Below are 18,623 nucleotides of genomic sequence, written 5' to 3'. Positions count from 1 at the left end.
ACGCCTTTTCTTTTTGTCTCTTTTAGTGTGAAAGCACTTCACCTTCATTCTCGGCGAAAGACGTGGGTTGAGTGAAGCCTCTTGGCGGGTCACGTGACTCAAATCGCAGCAGCTGTAAAACAGCTGTGAAGAGATTTGACGATGGCCCTGGAGGTTGGGGATGTGATTATGGCATACTCTGACATGGTCTATGTCCAAAGAAGGCATGGACCACTCTAAATTTCACCCTGAAGTGACCTTGGCTGGAATCGACGAAAATTTAATGGTGGTTGGTTGGTTTGGTTTATGGGGTTTAACGTCCCAAAACGACTAAGGCTATGAGAGACGCCGTAGTGGAGGGCTCCTGAAATTTCGACCACCTGGGGTTCATTAACGTGCGCTGAGATCGCACAGTACACGGGCCTCTAGAATTTTCCCTCCATCGAAATGCGACCGACGCGGCCGGGATCGAACCCGCGTATTTCGGGTCAGGAGCCGAACGCCTAACCACTGAACCACCGCGGCGGCCATTTTTGAGTAATGAAATCAGATTACCGAACTCTGTCTCAACATTGTCATTATATACAGCATCAAAGTATTTTAATAAAATTTTGTTGAACAACACATGCTAGCCAGTATTAGTTCTGAATGTGACTGTAGGACGAATGCTACTACCAATCTTATCAATTCAAACGAAAATAAAAAAAATTATCAGAGATCGGCTTTTTATATAAGCCAGCCTGAATCCCTTGTATGATGCCATTAAGCGAGTGATCAAGAAGTGTAGCCGATGCGCCAGTAACCCTTGTAGGTTGGGAAATAAAGTTTCGGAAGTTGAAAGACTCCAGTACACTTGCGTAATCTATCTCAAGTCTGCTATACAGGGTGTTTCACCTAAGACTTTCTGCAATTTTTAAAAATAAGCTATTTGAATTAGATTCGCGCTTTTTCTGGCATAGCATTGTCAGTGGTGTAGTACATCATAATGCAGCTAAGACGTGCTAACTAGCAGGCTTGTTAAATAATATTTAATAGTTAAGTTTTAAATTATTACCGTTGGGCTCCTTAATTATTAAGAGGCATGTAGCACAGCGTAAGTAATGTCCATATCCGTTTTTAGAATTTGGAGAACGCGATTATCCTCGGCGCTGTGGCCCAACAAATTTCGCCTACATCGCGCCAAAATACATGCGGTTTGAGAAGCTTGCAGGCAAAGCAACCTCTCCAGTGAACCTAATTCGTCGAGATAGCCAAAATTTGTTGGGCCACAGCGCCAAGGATAATCGCGTTCTCCAAATTCTAAAAACGGATATGGACATTACTTACGCTGTGCTACATGCCTCTTAATAATTAAGGAGCCCAACGGTAATAGTTTAAAACTTAACTATTAAATATTGGTTAACCAGCCTGCTAGTTAGCACGTCTTAGCTGCATTATGATGTACTACACCACTGACAATGCTATGCCAGAAAAAGCGCGCATCTAATTCAGAAAGCTTATTTTTAAAAATTGCAGAAAGTCTTAGGTGAAACACCCTGTATATGGGTATCAATGTTAACATCCCCTACAATAACTACCGCGAGGATGTGTGTTTCCTATAATACGGAAAAAATATTTCCAAGGCCACGAAAAAAGCAATTGCATCTAATTTCAGAGGATGGTAAACAATCTCTACAATAAACCGGCATTCAAGTTGAACAAAAAGCGCTTCACACTTAGATGAGCTGCTCGTGACTGATGGAAGGTTGATAAGGCCGTTTCTTATAAAAGAGCAACACCGCCCTTTGAAAATGTAAAACACGTGCAGATGAAATAATTATATACCCAAGAATAAGCACATAGTAAAACACGTTGCGGGGCTAGTTGGTTGTGCATTTTCTTTCGTTCAAATTTAAGCAGCGCTAACTTTTAGGACGAATACACACAGGACATGACAGCGCCCGTCCTGTCATGTCCTCTGTGTATTCGTCCTAAAAGTTAGCGCTGCTTAAATTTGAACGAAAGAATAAGCACATGTTCGTCCTTTTATAGATAAGTCTCAGTGACAGCAATGACTTGGAAAGATTGCATGTGTTGTGAAAAAAATGACTCAAACGGGTGCAGGTTTTTCTTATGCTTCGTATGTGACAATGCAATATTAGCGTGCTTTTATTTACGACAATTAGGTGAATTTCATATTACGGGAACGAAATTCTGATACTGTATGATGTAAGGGAAGTGAGTGGTTAGGAAATATTATACTATCTGTTCAAAATCTTCTTCGCGTATCAGATCAACAACCGATGATTTGTCTTGCTTTGTCATGAAGTCCTTGGCTTCCAACACTCATGCAAATTTATACTGCTTTTCACAAAGACAAATCACTCTTTGATTTTGTGAAAAAGCGGCCCAAATAGATAGAAGTAAACCATATCTTTATTCTACATGCTTTCACAGTATAAAAGTAAAAATCTGAGTGACTTCTTTCCTTCTTTACTTTGGTTGGTAGCACACATGGTTAGCATATATATATATATTCTCCTTATGCATTAACCTTATGCATAGACTGATGGTATGGAGTCGACAACTTGGTGAGCAGGAAACTTGTTTCGCCATTTCCTACTTGTTGAGCTGTGCCAGCACGGGGATGAACTCCTGCAAAAAAAAGTAGAGAGTAATAAAGAAGAAATAAAGAAAATTGCAGGAAATGATGAAACTGTCGCAAGACATTCTCACGAGCGATGAACTCTGCCATATTGAACGGATGTATAGCTGTAGCAATAAACTTTTTATTTCCTGTAGTTCTGTTTTTGCTCTGTCGCACATCCTGCACTTGCTCCACATGATAGATAGATCTTTATTTAGACAACAAGGTCTCGGATGCAGGGGCAAAAGGCAGATGCACTCTGCCTGACGGGGCCCAAGCACCCGACACAATGCTCACGACAAGCGGCAAAAGAAGCAAGAGCTTCATACACTCTCATTACAAAAAACAACACATAATTATACAAGGTAAAAGTAGGAGGAAGGTGCATACTTTTGCAATGACATAATTAAAGCAAATATTTACAAGACACATCACAACAAGAAAAACACGAGAATTCAAAGAGTTGACGGAAAAACAGGGACATCAAGAATTTTAATCATTCGGGCGAGAAAGGAGGTAAGCTTTAGCATTTCTATTGAATGACTTTTGGGAAACAGATTTCTGAATAATTTCTATGGCCTGTGTATGTTTATTTAGAAGACTGGGAATTAAATATGAAAGCATTTCGGTTCCATAGTTAGTCCTTACGAATGGTACTCTGTAACTGACGTGCCTTAATTTATAAGGCGCGTCACTACTAGAGTTTAATTGAACATATTTAGTGGGATGATGTTTGAAATCGTTAAACACATAAGAAAGCAGTTTCAACTCAAATAATTCATTGACTTTTAGAATAGAATGCTTAGAGAAGTACAAACCTGTATGATCATTGTATGCAAGGTTTTCGACATGTCGTATTGCTTTTTTCTGTAATGTTATCAGCCTCGTGAGGTTAGTTTTCGTTGTAGATCCCCAAACAAGTAAACAATAATGAAGATGTGATTGAATTAGGGTATAATATAACTGCCACTTCAGCCATTTCGGAAAAAGGTCTCGAAGTTTATATAATACACATAATGACCTTGATATGCTGGCATGAATCTTATTAATATGCAGGGTCCAACTCAAGTGTTCTTCAAAGATTATGCCTAAAAATTTGTAGGAAGAAACACGCTCAATTACGCTATTTTTGAATGTAAGATTAATTTCACTGTTATCAGGCTTGTTACGTGCCTTAAATACAATAAGCTTTGTTTTATTAACATTTAACTCTAGTTTATTTATATTCAACCATAAAGACAATTCTTGTAACCATGCATTTGCCTCAGCCTGAATATTACTAAGATGCATGCCAGAAAAAAATACACTGGTATCATCTGCATATAAAATTATTGTGGGAGTTCGAGGGATGGCTATTATATCGTTGATATAAAGAATGAAAAATACTGGACCCAGAATAGACCCTTGTGGGACACCGTATATTAATTGACCAGGTTGTGATTGATGACCATTCAAACATGTATACTGAACGCGACCGGAAAGATAAGTACGGATCAAATTTAAGGCAACTCCTCGAATGCCGTAAAAAGGTAGCTTATAAAATAAAATATCATGTTTAACTGAATCAAATGCCTTCCTGAAATCTAAAAAAAGTCCAACTGTAAATTGTTTGTCATCCATATTAGAAAATATTTTTTCCTTTATACTAAGCAATGCCATTTCTGTTGACTTCTTCTCACGAAATCCGAACTGTTCGTTAACAAAAATTTGTCTGTCGTCAAAGAACTTACACAGTCTGATTTTGATCAAATATTCCAGCAGTTTAGAAAACAAAGGGAGTACAGATATAGGTCTGTAGTTGTTTATATTGTCATAAGGGCCACCTTTGTGTAAAACAACCACTCTGGCAATTTTCATACCATCTGGAAAAATACCTTGAACTAACGCGTTGTTACATATATGCTGCAAGGGCAAGCTAATTAGATCGGCAACAGCAATAATAGGCTCGGCCTTAATTTCATCTGCGCCTGCCGCAGTGGATTTGTCTAGGCTTCTAAGAAATGTGAATACTTCATGTTCGCTGCAAGGATTCAAGAATATGGAACTACCAATTGGAGAGGCAATATACTGAGCAATTTCATGATTTCTATCCTGCTTCTGAGATGATTCGCCAGAGGATAGGAAATGAGCATTAAACTTGTCTGCCAAAGCAGCGCCACTGTATTCAACACCATTGAATGTTAATGTGCTGGGAATATGGGTTGTCGCCCCTCCCATGAGGTCGCTCAAACAATCCCATATTTTCTTAGGGCAATTGGAGACTGCTGAAAATTTATTCTGATAATACTGTTTCTTAGCTTTTTTAATATCAGAGCCTAACTTATTTCTAAGTTTTTTGTATTCCTTAAGTATGACTGGATCTTTTGATTAGATGAATTTGTCAAAAAGCCTGTCACGGGTTTGAATTCGTCGATATAACTCTCTCGTAACCCACGGCTTTCGAGACTTTTTGTGAGTTTTTCCCACTGTCAAAGGAAATGCGGTATCATATTTGCTTTTTACTAACTGAAGAAAGATATTGTACGCTATACTAGGATTTAACTCATTGTAAACTTCGCTCCAGGCAGTGCTTTCCATCATGGATCTAAACCTAGCTAAGTTTTCTTGATTGAAACTGCGATATACTATCTGGGGAGTTGGTACTTGCTTCCTTTTTTTTATCGCCCGAGGAAAAAAACAGAATATAGGCAGATGGTCGCTCAAATCAAATGTAAGCACACCTTATAGCACTCTTGATAACTCATGATTTGTAACACATAAATCTAATAATGAGTCCCTCTCTAAGGTTATTCTTGTTGGTGACTGAATAACATTGGTGCAGAGAAATGCATCAATGGTTTCACAAAAAAGACGTCGCGGGGAGCTGTTTGTCAAAAGATCAATGTTAAAGCCTCCAACCAAAACAACAGGGATATTTACGATACAAGCATATTCAAGAAGATCACGCACAAACTTGATAAATTCGGCACTTTCACTAGATGGGGGCCGATAAATGCAAGCGATCAGTGTTCCATGACATTTTATAGCAACCGATTCGTAGTGGGTATCGACAAGAGAAAAATCTGATAAAACTTCATAGTCAAGGTTTTCTTTAACATACAATGCGACGCCACCTCCTCGACGGTTTTCTCTGAACACGCCTTCAAACTTGTAGCCACGAAAGAAGATAACATCATTTTGATTTGTGAACCATGTTTCGGTGTACGCTAGTATATCAAATCTGTGATTCAGGGAATCCAAAGCTGATTGCATTTCAAAGTGCTTATTTTTTAGACTTCTAATATTCACATGAAAGACTGACATCCTGTCATTTTCGTGAACAAGACAACTGCGCACCGCAGAGTTAAAAGATAAAGCACTGTAGTAAAGAGGCTTTGTTTGTGATGCCATCAAAGAAAAATAACGAAAAAAACTGATCAGTAAGGCGAAGTAGAGGCGGTGCCTGCTCAGATGATATTTTCCAGGTCAGCAACACACGCGATCCGTATTGCCGTTTCACCCTGGCACTTGCGCACAAAAAGCTTTCCATTACTGTGCCAAGCATATTCGTACTGCTTTTCTGTGGCCCTTGTCCTCATCATCCACATGAGCTTTTTGTTCTGCGCTGTTAAATTGTCAAGGAACATGAGGAAATATGAGGAACAAGTGCATCTTAATTCTTATTAATTATAGCTCATTCCGATAGAAGGTGCGGTAGCATGGTGTGGTGTAAATACATAATGTCATCAACTGTTCACCACCCTGTAGGTATGTTCACTGTTTTCCTCCTCTCATAATAAATATATTATCATTAAAACAAGATAGTAGTAATGAAATGATAAAAATGATAATGATCACGCACGGCTGCACTTCGAGCAACAAGCGAGTAAGAAAATCGGAGTTATGATGAAAAATAAGCAACAGGCTGCGATACGAAGGCACTTCATTTACGATAACTTTTAATAATAATCCTAATATAGCAAGTCGATGACTGTCATATATTAAGTGGGATTTATATTAAAGCTCTGCCTCAAATGCAATGAAAGAAACAATGCAACGAATAGTATTTTTCACGATAACCACCAATACGAGAAGTGGTCGTTGTGCCGTTTTTCTGCTCCATGTAATATACCTGTTCGTCTTTTGAGGAAGGCACGCTTAGAAGATGTATCCTACACGCAGCTGCCGACTAAGTTCTTGGCGCCTCTTTTATGCCCATTACTTTTCAGTTCCCGGTATTTCATTCTCTTCAGTTAATTATTCTGTATTCTTTACTGACCCATAACGAACAAGCAAGCGCGCCATGACTGCTTTTTCGTGCTATTTTTCACTGTGTGGTGGAAAGAAAAAACTGGCAGTGGCTTAGCTCGGCTATACCAGGATATACGTGGCGAAAGCAGGCATGCGACACAGCTGGCGAAGCGAGCGGAGGAGAGCGGAACGACGAGGTAAGTGGTATGACGTCATACTAAACGGCGACGGCGGTTCCGCGGCGAGGCGCGCGGTCTGACGTCATGCCAGATGGCGCGGCGAGCGGGCTGCGTCCGCCAGCTGCGGCGGTTGCTAGGCAACGGCTCAAGGTCGGCCTCTGTGCCTCCTCGGAGCACCGCCACAGCGAACTCGCAAGTTCGTGGGCAATGTAGCTTTCGCTACAAAGAAGTGGACGGCGACTGGAAAGAACGGATTGGCAGAGACGGAGGAAGGGAAAAAGGGAGAATATAAAGGATTGGTTTGGTTTGGTTTGGTTTGGTTTGGTTTATGGGGTTTAACGTCCCAAAGCGAATATGAAGGAAGGCAGCAAGAAAGGAAATCAAGAAGGGTATTGTCAGAGAGGAAGGTAGTAAGAAGCAAAGGGAGATAGTGAGCAGAGAAGTTAGAGTGGGAAAAAAGTAAGAAAGAAAAAGAAGAGAGCAAATGGGAGGGAAGAAGAAAGAGAGAGAGAGAGTAAGGAAAGAAGAAGGAAAAGTCGTACTGATGGAAAACGACAAAAATACGGCGGTAGTTTTTATTTTGTCTCTACCCTCTGCTTTTTATTTCAGACTACTGCTGCTAACTAGCCCACTGAATGGTGTTCAATAAACGGTGCCTGGTAAATACACTATCAAGCTGACGTTCGACGGGCACGAGTGAAACAGGACAGACGAGGGAAAAGCAGGCGAAAGAGATACACAAAATGGCAAAACAGTAGAACTCATGTAAATAGCAGCTTTTGTAATGTACTCGTATTGTACTCACGTACTCGAGTGATTAAACTACGAATACATGCTCTGCAGTGACTGGCGGTCCTAAATGAAGCACCTCAGCATGTTGTTAGAGTTGGCTAGCTTGGCATTTATGATTGGAAACACCTTATTCGCCATCCATTTTCTTCTTCCTTTTTGTTACACTTCGGAATTCTCGAACCGAATGTCTGTTTGTTTGTTTGTCTGTCTGTCTGTCTGTGTCTGTCTGTCTGTGTCTGTCTGTCTGTCTGTCTGTCTGTCTGTCTGTCTGTCTGTCTGTCTGTCTGTCTGTCTGTCTGTCTGTCTGTCTGTCTGTCTGTCTGTCTGTCTGTCTGTCTGTCTGTCTGTCTGTCTGTCTGTCTGTTTGTTTGTTTGTTTGTTTGTTTGTTTGTTTGTTTGTTTGTTTGTTTGTTTGTTTGTTTGTTTGTTTGTTTGTTTGTCGATATGTGTGCCTAGCCGCCTGGATTAGCATAGGAGGCGTCGTCCGTAAATCCATTCGATCTCACCAGTTATTCTTCTTGTCATCAAATATGCGTCATCACTACCACCGATTATACGCGATGCTATAAATGTTTAGTGAGCATGCTACGGCTTATTTTAAAGCAAACTCAGAATTTTTTACGTCAACAAAGTGTGTAATGAAAAGCGCGATTGATAACTTTTATCTTGCCAAAGCTGCAGTGAGAGCTGTGAAGCTCGTCGGGGTGTAAGCGTTCGGATTAATTTTGGACACATGGGCTCGTGAATGTGCGCCGAAATCTCAGTTCATGGATGTCTGAATTTCGTCTCTATGCCAATTTATGGCTGGGATCGCACCTGCAAACTCGAGCTCAGTAGCCGAATGCATTAGTCACTGAGCCACCGCGGTGAGTATGAAGCGTCAGAGAGCATGATGGTATGCTTGTGTCACTTATTAGTAAACGCCTGTAAAAAAGCCTGAATTTTCATCTTTCTTCTGGCGTGACGGTGCCCACCTTGTGAAGGACGGCGCTTCGACACGAGTGGCAGCGCACAGTCAGCGAGTGCGTGTTGACAACGAGGAAGTGCTGCTTCTTCACGGCGTGCTCCACCAGGGTTTCACTGTTGGGCTCCCCTTCCAGCACCTGCCATATGTAAAGGAGGACAAGACCTAGCCGTCAGCAGCGACCGTCCAACCACTGCGAATGCCCGGGGTTACTCAAACCGAAGTGTTGATCAAAATCGCTCAGCTGCTTACACCACAGATTTTAGCGTGTGTCTATTTCGTCAAAACTGCGGAGGTCACAGAGCTTAGAGTGCCAGGCCACAGGCCTTGGAGGGCCAGTTCTCAACTACCCCCCTCCCCCCGGCCCCCTCCTGAAAAAAAGAGGCAAAAAAAGAAACTCTGAACAAATCTTCAGCAGTAGTGTTCAAAGGTCCGAAGAGGTAATGAAGAAAGCTCTCGTCCCTTATGTTTGAGGGAAAATAATTTCTCCTCTGTTCGAAAGGGCACCGAAGTTCGCTAACGTACCAACATTGGAGGCGTAACGGTAAACGCGCGGCTCATTCGACCAAAGGTGTACAACATTACTTCAGTTTACTGACTTCTTCCTCATTAATCTCTAAGATAATCAGAGCAGATACGCTTGTAGTGGATTCTGATAACGGGTGATATGTTTGCACCCAGCTCGTCATTAACTTTTCGCTCCGTTTTACTTGCATGAGGCACGACTCTGACACAGCACTTACTTGAAAGCACTTGAGGCATATCCACTTGCCGGAGTCGTCCAGGCACTTCACGTCTTCTTTGAGACCCTCTCTGGGCACTCTGCTGATCATTTCACCGTGCGGGCATTTCAGCTTGGGCATCGGCCACTGAAATGCAACGCACCTGGTGGTATGAAGGCCGCTGAGACCAGGCCGCATCGCCACGGAATTCTCTCGATACCGTTTCTTAGGTGGCTCTCGTTGGGAAAAACTAACTATCAGAAGCTAACCACCTACATTAACTGCCACACGGACTCGCAAAACGGTAGCCAGAGGGGAAATTAATGCATGACGCTTTTTTCTTCAGGGCTGATCAAACTGGGGTTGTCTAGCACGAGCGACTTGTCCTTTTGTTTTTTGCACCGGCAAGTAATCACGGCAAGAAACTGTTGCTCTGTATAATTAAACACGTTCGACACAACTAACCGCATGCCTATTGTATTTAGAGTTCTAGCACGGCGCAGACATGCACCAAGCCAGCAGGGCACTTGCGGCGCTCGCGCAATGGCACATGTCCGTTCCCATACGAACCCTGCGCATGCGCAGTTTTTATTTGGTGGATCCGATGTACGTCTACGCTATAGTACGTTCATACTAAGCTAAAACGCTCTATTAGAGGCGAATTTTAGTTTCGTGAGGAGGGATTTACGCAAATGTAGACTAGTTAACACACTAGTCCGCACATGTGCCACTGCCCGTGCGCAGCAAGCACCTTCTAATCTAGTTGAAGCCTGAGCTAGTACGTCTCAGAAGAGATGAGGCTTGGGCATGTTGGTATGACATACTTAAGGGAAATAAATAGCGCACAAGAGAAGACGGGACAAGCGAGGAGACACAGACAAGCGCTAACTTTCTACAGACGGTTTATTGCAAAATCGGGAGCATATATACACATGTCCAGAAAGGCAACAAAGAAAAGGATCGAAGATAAGATCAACAAGACACACACCCCCTCGACGGCACATCTGCTTATCGTGCCAGATAGGCAAGCTCTTTTTGCGACAAATTAACAGAAGGTTCACTGACACAATCCGGTCCAAAACGCACGATGTTCGACGCTTCAACAATCTCCCTGGTGAGTTGGTCGCGGTGATGGTACAAGATTACAGTATCTTCAAAAATTGGACGGCAAGGAGGGTCACAGTCACATGTCTTGCAATGCAAAGCCAGATGCCCGTCGACACCACCTCTGACTTTCTTCGCGTGCTCTTTTAGGCGTACGTTGAGGCATCTGCCCGTTTACCCGATATAGAATCTACCGCAGGACAAGGTGATCTTGTAGACTACCCCAGCCGACAATGGACGTAGGTCTGCCTATGTCTGATAGTACAGTCCGGTCTACGCATTTTGACCGGGCAACTCATTCTGCACAATCTCCCCAGCCTCTCAGGAGCCGTGAACACGACCTTAACATGAGACCGCTGACCCACCTTCTTGAGGTTGTGTGATACCTTATGCATGTACGGTATCACCGCCAACTTTTCTTTGTCTCTTCTATCCTTTTTCTTTTTCCTATCCTCTGCTCTTTGTTCATGACTCAGGCGAGAAGCTTCCTTCCTTTTGCGATGCATGCATTCAGCAACCGAAGCTATCACGTGAGTCGGATAGCCCGCGCCCTGCAAACGTGCAACTTGCATGTTTAAACCCTCCTCGAACGTATGCCGGCATGACTTGTCAAGAGCATTGGACAGGAACGAAAGAACGATATTTCTTTTGACAAGTTTAGAATGCGCTGAACTGTATGGCAAAGGGGGCTTGTTAGCTCTGGGCTCGTATAACCAACAGGCATGGTCCTTTCGAAACCGCAGCCGCAGGTCTAAGAACCTAATGCTGTCATGCTCAGGCATTTCAGACGTGAATGTCAACGGGTAAAAACAATCAACAAAAGAATTTAATATGCGCGTGACATTAGGGTGACTACTAACGAGAAGATTAGATCGTCTGACAGGAGTGTCAGTAAAAACAGACAGGTCAAAAAGAATTAAAAAGTCATCCACATAACGAAAGATCTTTAAAATCTTTAGATCAGTTAGTCGCTCAAAAAGAGCCTTGTCACAGCGAGCTAAAAACAAGTCACTCAAAATCGGTGCGATGCAGGAACCGATGCAAACACCTTGCTTTTGCAGGAAAACATTGTTGTCAAAGGTAACAAAAGTAGAAGTAAGGTAAACGGATAAAAGCTCTAAAAAACCATCCGTGCTCACGCCACAAGCATTTTGAAAGTCCACAGCACCGCTATTGTCGATAGCATCCTCGACGCAAGACAGCAGCCCTCCATGGGGCAACGAGTAAAACAAATCTTTTATGTCTACTGAAAAAGCAGCAATGTTCTTCTGCTCATAGGGGGGCGCTGCGAGCCGTCAAGGAGAGTGGACGCGGTGTACGTCGGCTCTGCGAAACGGATGTCCTACTGCCAAACCATCGATCTGCATCGCTCAACACTAGTTGAGGTGTGTCCAGCAGGTTACCAGGCACCCGTAGTCACCATTTTCATCCAGGTGGGCCTGCCTTTGGCGATTTTACGGGGTTGTGTCTGTCGATCACATTGGCGCCGCTGCTAAGCCTAAGGCTTGGCGACGACGCCGGGCCGCCGACGCGGCACTAGACGCGGCCACCATGAGTCTTGCACGGGGCTACGACCCGGAAAGCATGCAAGTAGTGGAGCTACAGGCTGCGAAGAAACCAGTCTTCGATGAAGCCACCGAATATGCTATTCGGAAGAAATTAGAAGAGCAAGAGCGAGCGTCCGCGAAGCGCGTGAGCTCGGAACGCCAGGAACGTTTGCGCGGTGGAGACGCTGCTGACGGCCTCGACCCCACTTCGGCGCCAAGCAAACCGCTTCAACCGAGGCGTTGGAGACCAGAGGTGGTGCCCAAGTTCGGCACTGAGGACTCTGTTGTCGTCGTGAAACCCAAGGGAACGCTGAACTTGTCAAATTACAAGGGTACCCATCAGATAGGAGAAGCTATATATGCTGCGGCCGGCATCGAACGCATATCACAAGCGCTTGCAATTTGGCCAGCGTGGGATCAGAACATAGTCACTGTTGGAATCCGAGACGCAGCGCTTATTCGGCAAGTCCTCGCGGTGGAGAGTCTACGGATTGGCGGCCAGTTACAAACGGTGCAGGTCTACCTCAAGATGCCCGAAAATACGTGCCGTGGAGTAATTCAAGTGGCTTCCAAAGTGTCCGAAGCAGATATTGCTCAGGCTGTTTACTCGCCAGGCACTCCCGTGGTGGGTGTGAGGAAATTAGGAGAGTCGAACGCGGCGGTGATTACATTCGAGGGCCGTAAAGTGCCGTTCAACGTGTTTTACTGGGGAGAGGCTGTGCCCGTCCGTCTCTACCGGAAGACCACACCAGCTTGCACCCGCTGCGGAACAGTGGGACATAGAGCGGACGTTTGCCCTAATCCACGAGATAAGCTCTGCCGGGCCTGTGGAACTATCGTCCAAGAAGAGGGGCACGACTGCCAGCCCCGATGCCTAGTCTGTGGAGGCGGACATCTCACGAACTCCGCGGACTGCACCTGGAAATACAGGAATGGTGCCGGAGCCAGGCGGAAGCCTGGCGGAAGAAAATCCAGCAACCAGCGTAAATCCAGAGAGGACCGGAAGAATTCAGGGCCTGGGCCGCAATCACAGAAGAAGCGGATGGGGACTCCGTCGCCGGGTCCTGCAGCGAGGACCGCAACGGGGGCGTCCCGGCAGGGGCCTGAAGGAAGCGGTCATCCAGGTGACAAGAAATCGGGAAAAGCCGGATCGGAGGAGACCACGGGCAGCAAGGTGAGCTGGGCACAAGTTGCCGCTTCCCCGCCTCCCACGTTGGCTGTTGAGAAACTTAAGGAGGAAAATAGCAGATTGAAAGAGGAACTAGCGAAGTATAAAAGTCAGGAACTGGGAACATCGGCAGGGGGAGTAAATATGCCAGAAACGCCTGGGGTATCTGCAATGGAGGAGGATGCCTCCCTCCCTCCTACTCAACAGGCACTAACTCCTGTCCCCCAGGGTGAGAAAAAGGAGGAGGGGGAGAGAAACAGTAACGTAGTGGCAACGGAGACCGATAAGGGGGCCGGTGTCAGAGAGAAAGAAGCCAGGATTGAGGCTATTGTGGAGCGATGTTTGCTGAACGACCTTCCGCGTTTGGAAGCTCGCATAACGCAAAATATACAGGCGAGCCTCGAAGGAACTCTACAAATTATTATTGAAAAAAACGTTCAGGCAGCTATTGAGAGGGGCATTCAGGCAGCGGTAGAGCGGGTCTTACAGGGCATCTTAGAGCCCCGTCTGATTAAGCTGCAAGCCTTTGAAATCAGAATCGATCGGAAACTTCAGGAGCTTGCGGAGTGTACGCGGACGAAGGTTCCAAAATTAACTGGCCGCGTGACTAATAGGCAGCTTGCAGCTGATGATTCGCCCAACACCGGGGCGGACGCGCCAAGCGCGATTTCCTTTAGTGTTGAACATGGCACGCCCTCCTAAATTGCAGATTTTGCAGTGGAACTGCCGGGGGTTCAGAAAGAAGAGGGATTCGCTACAGCAATACGTAGATTCGTTGGATAAATTACCAGATATTATTGCACTGCAGGACGTCAATACGAAAGCCAAACTCAGACCATACAGCACGCATCAAAACAGCTCATCCACTTGCATTCTGGTGCATAAGGATTGCACGGCTGTGACAATTGAGCTGGATTTAGTCACTGAGGTGGAACATACATTTATTCAGCTTTTACCGAACGTACGCACTAGCAGAAGTGCGTATGTGTTGAACATATATAGTCGACCGAAGAACAGGGGTGCGTCTTTCGATGAGATTTTCCAAAAGGCCGCGCAATTGGCAAAAAGTGCACCTCTCATCATTGTGGGGGATTTTAACGCATATAGCTTCTTGTGGGGATATAGTAAGGAGGATATTAAGGGCAGGAGACTCGCTGCGGCCATATCGGACCTAGCACTGACGATTCTTACTGACCCGCAGCATCCCACGAGGATTGGCAACAGTGTCTCGAGAGATACATGTCCAGAACTCTCGTTGGTTAAAGGAGCGAGAAACTATGATTGGCACAACACGCAGGAGACCTTAGGGAGTGACCACTGCATTCTCAAGATCTGCCTCGACTACAATAAGCATCGCAGACCGAGAGGGAAAGCACGGCTCACGGACTGGTCGTTGTTCCGACAGGCGGAAGACTCTACGCTCAACGCGCCCATTGAAAAGTACGAGGAGTGGGCTGAGTCGCTGCTGAGAGTCAGGGACCGCTTCACACGTACGCTTCAGACATCAGAAGAAGTCCCGGCTATTGACAACCACCTACTACATCTATGGGAGGCCAGAAGAAGTCTCACACGGCGGTGGAAAAGGCAAAAACATAACCGCAAGCTCAAGATCAAGATCGCAAAATTAAGCTTGCAAGCAGAAGAGTATGCACGATCCCTGGCCAAAAACAACTGGTTAGCCAAATGCGACTCCATGAAAGGCACCCTCAGCACCAAGGCGGCGTGGAGTCTTCTTAGATGTTTGATAGAGCCCTCTAAGTCTCGCGGGGATCAGCAACGTAATCTCAAGAGAGCCCTACACGGCTTCGCGGGCACGGACCAGCAGCTAGTTGCAGCCCTCCTGAGCAAGTACCTCTGTACAGTGAAAGACAACGAGCCAGTACGGGATTATGAGGGTATGGACAATCCGGACCTGGACAGAGAGTTCGAAGTCGAGGAAATACAGGCGGCGCTTATGGCCATGAGGCGGGGCACGACGCCAGGGAACGACAGGGTGACGGTGGGATTGCTTGTCAATCTCAATCAGCAAGCGCTTGAACATCTCACGCAGTACATCAACGAATGCTGGAAAAGTGGACAGTTACCCAAGGCATGGAAGACGGCTGATGTCAGCTTTATTCCCAAGCCTGGAAAGGAGGTGAACATCAATAACCTCAGGCCCATCTCGCTTACGTCGTGCGCCGGGAAACTGATGGAGAAGGCGGTACACATGCGACTTTCTACGTATATAGAAGACCACAATATTATACCTCACACAATGTTTGGGTTTAGGGCACACTTGTCAACCCAGGACGTGTTACTGCAGCTGAAGATGGAGGTTATCGATCTCCCGCGCAAACGAAACAGTAGGGCCATACTAGCATTAGATCTGAAGGGGGCTTTCGACAACGTGAAGCATTCCAAGATTCTGGACAATCTACAGGGTACTCACTGCGGAAAGCGTACCTTTGATTACATCAAGGCTTTCTTGCAAGATAGGCAAGCGCACATCAGGATTGGCGACACGAGGTCCGAGGCGATACCCATGGGCACCAGGGGGACGCCTCAGGGAGCAGTCCTTTCTCCACTGCTCTTCAACGTTGCCCTCATGCATCTGCCGGAACAACTTAATGCCATAAGGGGAATCCGCCACGCCCTATACGCGGATGACATAACCATATGGACAACGGAGGGAAACATGGGACAGATGGAGGAGGCCCTCCAAGAGGCTGCCAGTACGGTTGAAAAGTATGCTGAAGAATGCGGACTGTGCTGTTCCCCGGACAAGTCGGAGCTCCTCGTCCTGCGAGGGAAGGGGGATACTGCATCGCTGGAAATCTCGGTCCATGATACACCAATTCCCGAGGTGGAAACAATACGGATTTTGGGGCTGCTCATTAACAACGAGGGTGTGAACGCAGCAGCGATCACCAAGCTCCGAACGGTGTGCGAACAAGTCATCCGTATGATATCTCGGATCACAAGCAAGAACAACGGCATGCAAGAACAGGATATCCTTAGACTAATACAGGCCTTTGTCATCTGCAGGATAGTGTACGTGGCCCCGTACCTTCGTTTGAGGAAGACCGATCTAAACCACCTGGACGTTATCATTCGAACGGCTTATAAGAAGGCACTCGGCCTACCCATGAAAGCATCTACGGAGCGTCTACTAAAACTAGGGGTACACAACACGGCTGATGAATTGATTAGCGCCCATCTTACAAGCCAGGTAGTGCGACTGGCCACAACTACGACCGGCCGCAGGGTCTTAGAAGATTTAAACATTAGCTTTCCGCAGCAAGTGGCTGGGAGACAAGATATACCTAAAGAGTGGAAGAGCAAATTCCTTACGCTTCCGCTTCCCAAAAACATGCACCCGGAGCATCATCATGCTAGACGAGTGGCGAGGAGCAAGAAGATGAACGAGTGCTATTCAACAAAAGAAGGAGCCTTCTTCGTGGACGCTGCGGGTCCTGTACAAGGAATATCAACAATCTCAGTGGTGCACCAAATGCAAGTCGTGGACGGGCTTTCAGTTCGTAACGGGGATACACAGGCTATGGAGGAAGTAGCGATAGCCCTAGCCGCAACGCACTCCGAATCTAAATACATAGTTACAGATTCCCAGGCGGCTTATAGAAACTATATGCGTGGCAGAATCACGCCGCTAGCCTGCAAAATTCTTAGTCAATGTAGGACTTCAGCTGAACGGAAGGAATTAATATGGGTACCAGGTCACCAGGGAGTTGAAGGAAACGAGCGCGCACACGCTTCGGCCCGAGCTTTTCTTCCCCGGCATCCTTCTACGTCCTCCCTTCCTGATTCTGGCTCCCCCTCTCCGCTAACGACATATTCAGAAATATTGCAACATTTGCGCCTTGAAAGGCAGACACTCCCGAGGCCCGCTAAGGGTCTCAGTAAATCAGAGGAATGTCACCTTCGCAGGCTACAAACTATGTCTTTCAATAACCCAGCTACGCTTCACGTCATTGAGCCCGAGTCCTTTTCGGCACAGTGCAAATTTTGTGGCCAGAAGGCAAACTTGTACCACATGGTATGGTCTTGTCAGAAAAATGACAGCATTGAGATCATAAATCAGCCAACGCGGGAGGGCTGGGAGGCGGCCCTGTCCAGCTCGGACCTCGAGGAACAACGAGCCCTCGTCGCCAGAGCACGGGCAGCGGCTTTCATCAACGGCGTCCCGGACTAGGGACCCGATCAGCCTTCCCTTCAACTAAGGCTTTAATAAACGTTTTCATCATCATCATTCTTCTGGTCATTGGCTTTGAGGAAGTCAATAACGGCTGCAGAATCCTTGGTTAGGAAAGGATCAATCACAGTGAGGAGTTTCAAATTGGATTGCAGACAGTCCGCAACGCACTTCTGCCACGAACCAGACTCTGAGATAATGACGCGAAATGGGCATTCTATCTTATGCGTCTTAGCCGAGAAAAACATCTCCAGTGTATCTTTGTCGCTATTATCTATGCCCTTAACGACGTTCGTCAGGCTAAGCTTGTCGCAAAGCTTTTTTGCCCGCGCCTTCACCTTTGTTAGCGGTACGCGTTTCATCTGCTTGAACAGTCTGTACAGCCTCAGACGCCTTCACACGAAACAAATCGTGTCCAAGCACAGCAAATCCCCCTTCCTTGTCGGCGGGGAGCACACACAACGAGTGGTCTTTGAGGAGGGTCGACAAACGTTGAAACCGAACTTTAGGACGCTCCAGTTTACAGCGCTAGAGCACGCAGACACCTTGTGACACACAAGCGTCCTTTTCATCAGCGTCCGCTCGCCTAGCCACCTTACGAACACAGGCCAGTAGTTCCGCAGCGTCTTTCTTTGGCTCGACAGCGTACTTGGGACCAAAGCGCAAAGCCCGGCTAACTTCATCTGGTAAATCTGCCTTACCAATTGTGTGGATCTTGTAACTGGATTCCTCGGTCTTCTTCGGGGGAACCAGGTGACGAAGGGCGACCAGTGCCTGTTGCCAGTAGGCCTCAGTGGAGTGGACAAGAAGTATTGAATACTCACGCCACCTTTGGCGCCCTGCCCTTGAATCTCCTTCACTGAAGGCGGTTGCGTGCAGCAAGTCACGGTAGTCACACAATTGGTAAGGCGGATTTACCAGATGAAGTTAGCCGGACTTTGCGCTTTGGTCCCAAGTACGCTGTCGAGCCAAAGAAAGACGCTGCGGAACTACTGGCCTGTGTTCGTAAGGTGACTAGGTGAGCGGACGCTGATGAGAAGGACGCTTGTGTGTCACGAGGTGTCTGCGTGCTCTAGCGCTGTAAACTGGAGCGTCCTAAAGTTCGGTTTCAACGTTTGTC

At 46.1% G+C, this 18,623-nt stretch overlaps 2 protein-coding genes across 5 annotated transcripts in view; one reads left to right on the top strand and one right to left on the bottom strand.

The window, feature by feature from the left end:
* Positions 1-2,372: 2,372 nt before the first annotated feature.
* The window catches only part of LOC149342799 (polyamine deacetylase HDAC10-like), a 55,177-nt gene continuing 38,926 nt past the window's right edge, over positions 2,373-18,623 (bottom strand). For 3 of the 4 annotated variants that reach the window (XM_089545263.1, XM_089545264.1, XM_089545262.1), the window contains exons 16-18: positions 9,514-9,639; positions 8,781-8,909; positions 2,373-2,613 (exon numbers count right to left, since the gene is read on the bottom strand). In XM_089545263.1, the coding sequence (XP_089401389.1) occupies positions 2,578-2,613; positions 8,781-8,909; positions 9,514-9,639 (291 nt within the window). In that variant the 3' untranslated portion in view covers positions 2,373-2,577. Of the gene's footprint in view, positions 2,614-8,780; positions 8,910-9,513; positions 9,640-18,623 lie in introns of those variants that run through there. The other variant, XR_016283074.1, reaches the window with a different exon arrangement.
* On the top strand, positions 11,888-17,592 carry LOC149342800 (uncharacterized). Its single transcript, XM_089545261.1, has one exon. It carries the CDS (start codon positions 12,148-12,150, stop codon positions 14,011-14,013), a length of 1,866 nt encoding a protein of 621 aa, XP_089401387.1. The 5' UTR covers positions 11,888-12,147; the 3' UTR covers positions 14,014-17,592.

The sequence above is a fragment of the Amblyomma mixtum genome, chromosome 5, assembly GCF_055824585.1.
Source record: "Amblyomma mixtum isolate Tamu chromosome 5, ASM5582458v1, whole genome shotgun sequence".
Taxonomy (NCBI): Eukaryota; Metazoa; Arthropoda; class Arachnida; order Ixodida; family Ixodidae; genus Amblyomma; species Amblyomma mixtum.
Note: the sequence above shows the minus strand (reverse complement) of the source record. Positions and strands in the feature narration are given on the sequence as shown.